General features: G+C 48.2%; 1 protein-coding gene across 4 annotated transcripts in view; it reads right to left on the reverse strand.

Annotated features, from left to right (window-relative positions):
• Mfn2 (mitofusin 2) overlaps positions 1 to 1,507 on the reverse strand; it is a 32,153-nt gene that overhangs the window by 12,103 nt on the left and 18,543 nt on the right. For all 4 annotated transcript variants that reach the window (XM_031379417.1, XM_031379418.1, XM_031379420.1 and 1 more), the window contains one exon: positions 365 to 518. In XM_031379417.1, coding sequence (XP_031235277.1) covers positions 365 to 518 — 154 coding nt within the window. The remainder of the gene's footprint in view (positions 1 to 364; positions 519 to 1,507) is intronic.

Genomic DNA, 1,507 nt, shown 5'->3' on the forward strand with positions numbered 1-1,507 from the left:
TGACATGGCAGGAAGGAACTTGAGGTTGCTTGCCCACACCTCACTGGGCACTGACATGGCAGGAAGGAGTGCTTGGCTGGCTTTCTCCTTTCTACTCAGTCTTGGACTCTGCCCATGACAAGCTGCAGCTCACCGTCAGGAAGAGTCATCCCTCTCAGGCAAGCCTCTCTAGTAATGCCCTCAAAGACATGTCGGGTGGGAGTGGGATCTCCTAGGTGATTCTAAGGGACGAGAACCTCCCTCCAGGCTCTGCTCTCCACTTCACTGCCAGACCAGTTTCCACCAGTATAGAGTATAGTTTCCACCAGTAAGAGACTCAACATTGCAAATACCAAGTAAAAGGAAGCCATCAGCTCATAGTTACCTCCTTCTGGCATGCCTTGGGCTTTCTGGACCCTGGCACTGAGCACCTCCTTGGCAGACACGAAGAAGATCCGGTCTCCAGCCTGAGCTCGATCCACCACACCCAGCTCATCCACCAGAAAGCTGGTGCAGCGTTCCATGTGCTGCCGCCGCACCTAGGCCCAGGCAGACAGGTGTGCATGAGCAGGGCAGTGGTGGGGAAACCCGATCCACAAGGCTCAACAAGCACAAGGAATAAATGCTGAGCAATGGAAGGCTCCCCACCACCATCTCTGCTCAGGAGTCACCATCGCCCCAGAACAGGCCCCAGACTGCCTCGTTTTGAAAAGTCAGCCTAGTACTGTTCGTCAGCGTTCCAGAAGGAAAAGAACCTAAATGCCTCTACACTGACAAGCCACATCTCCCAGAACCTTGATTTATAAAACAAGTAGTCACCAGTGGGCAGTCCCAGCTCCATGTACTAGGCTAGATTGGTAGAATTTAAAAGGGTTAAGAGAATCCATAGCAGAGAAACCCTGTCTCGAAAAAACCAAAAAAAAAAAACAAAAAAGAGAAAGAGTCTCCATGGACATGGTGGTGCAGGCTTTAAACCCAGCACTCAGGAGGCAGGGACAAGCAGGTCTCTGCAAATGCAGGGCTAGTCTGGTCTACAGAGTAAGTTCTAGCACAGCCAGGACTATCCAGAAAAACCATGTCTTAAAAAAACAAGAACAACAGAAAGAATGTGAGGCATTGTGAATGGACCCATCCACCTCAGATGTGGAGACAGGTTTTTTTTTTTAAAGATTTATTTATTATTATATGTAAGTACACTGTTGCTGTCTTCAGACACCCCAGAAGAGACCGTCAGATCTCATTACAGATGGTTGTGAGCCACCATGTGGTTGCTGGGATTTGAACTCAGGACCTTGGGAAGAGCAGTCAGTGCTCTTAACTGATGAGCCATCTCTCCAGCCCCATGGAGACAGGTTTATAACCAGCTCTATCGCTGAGCCATGTTTGGACACACAAACAAAATCAGAGCTGGGAGTTGTACTAAGAATCTCCTATCCTTCATTCTCTTTAAGCTTCTTTTCCAAATGCCTTTCTAAAGTCTGTTTCTGTATATATTGAGCTTTTGTAAACCAGTTACTGGCAAAAGCAA

The sequence above is a fragment of the Mastomys coucha genome, unplaced genomic scaffold (assembly GCF_008632895.1).
Source record: "Mastomys coucha isolate ucsf_1 unplaced genomic scaffold, UCSF_Mcou_1 pScaffold18, whole genome shotgun sequence".
Taxonomy (NCBI): domain Eukaryota; kingdom Metazoa; phylum Chordata; class Mammalia; order Rodentia; family Muridae; genus Mastomys; species Mastomys coucha.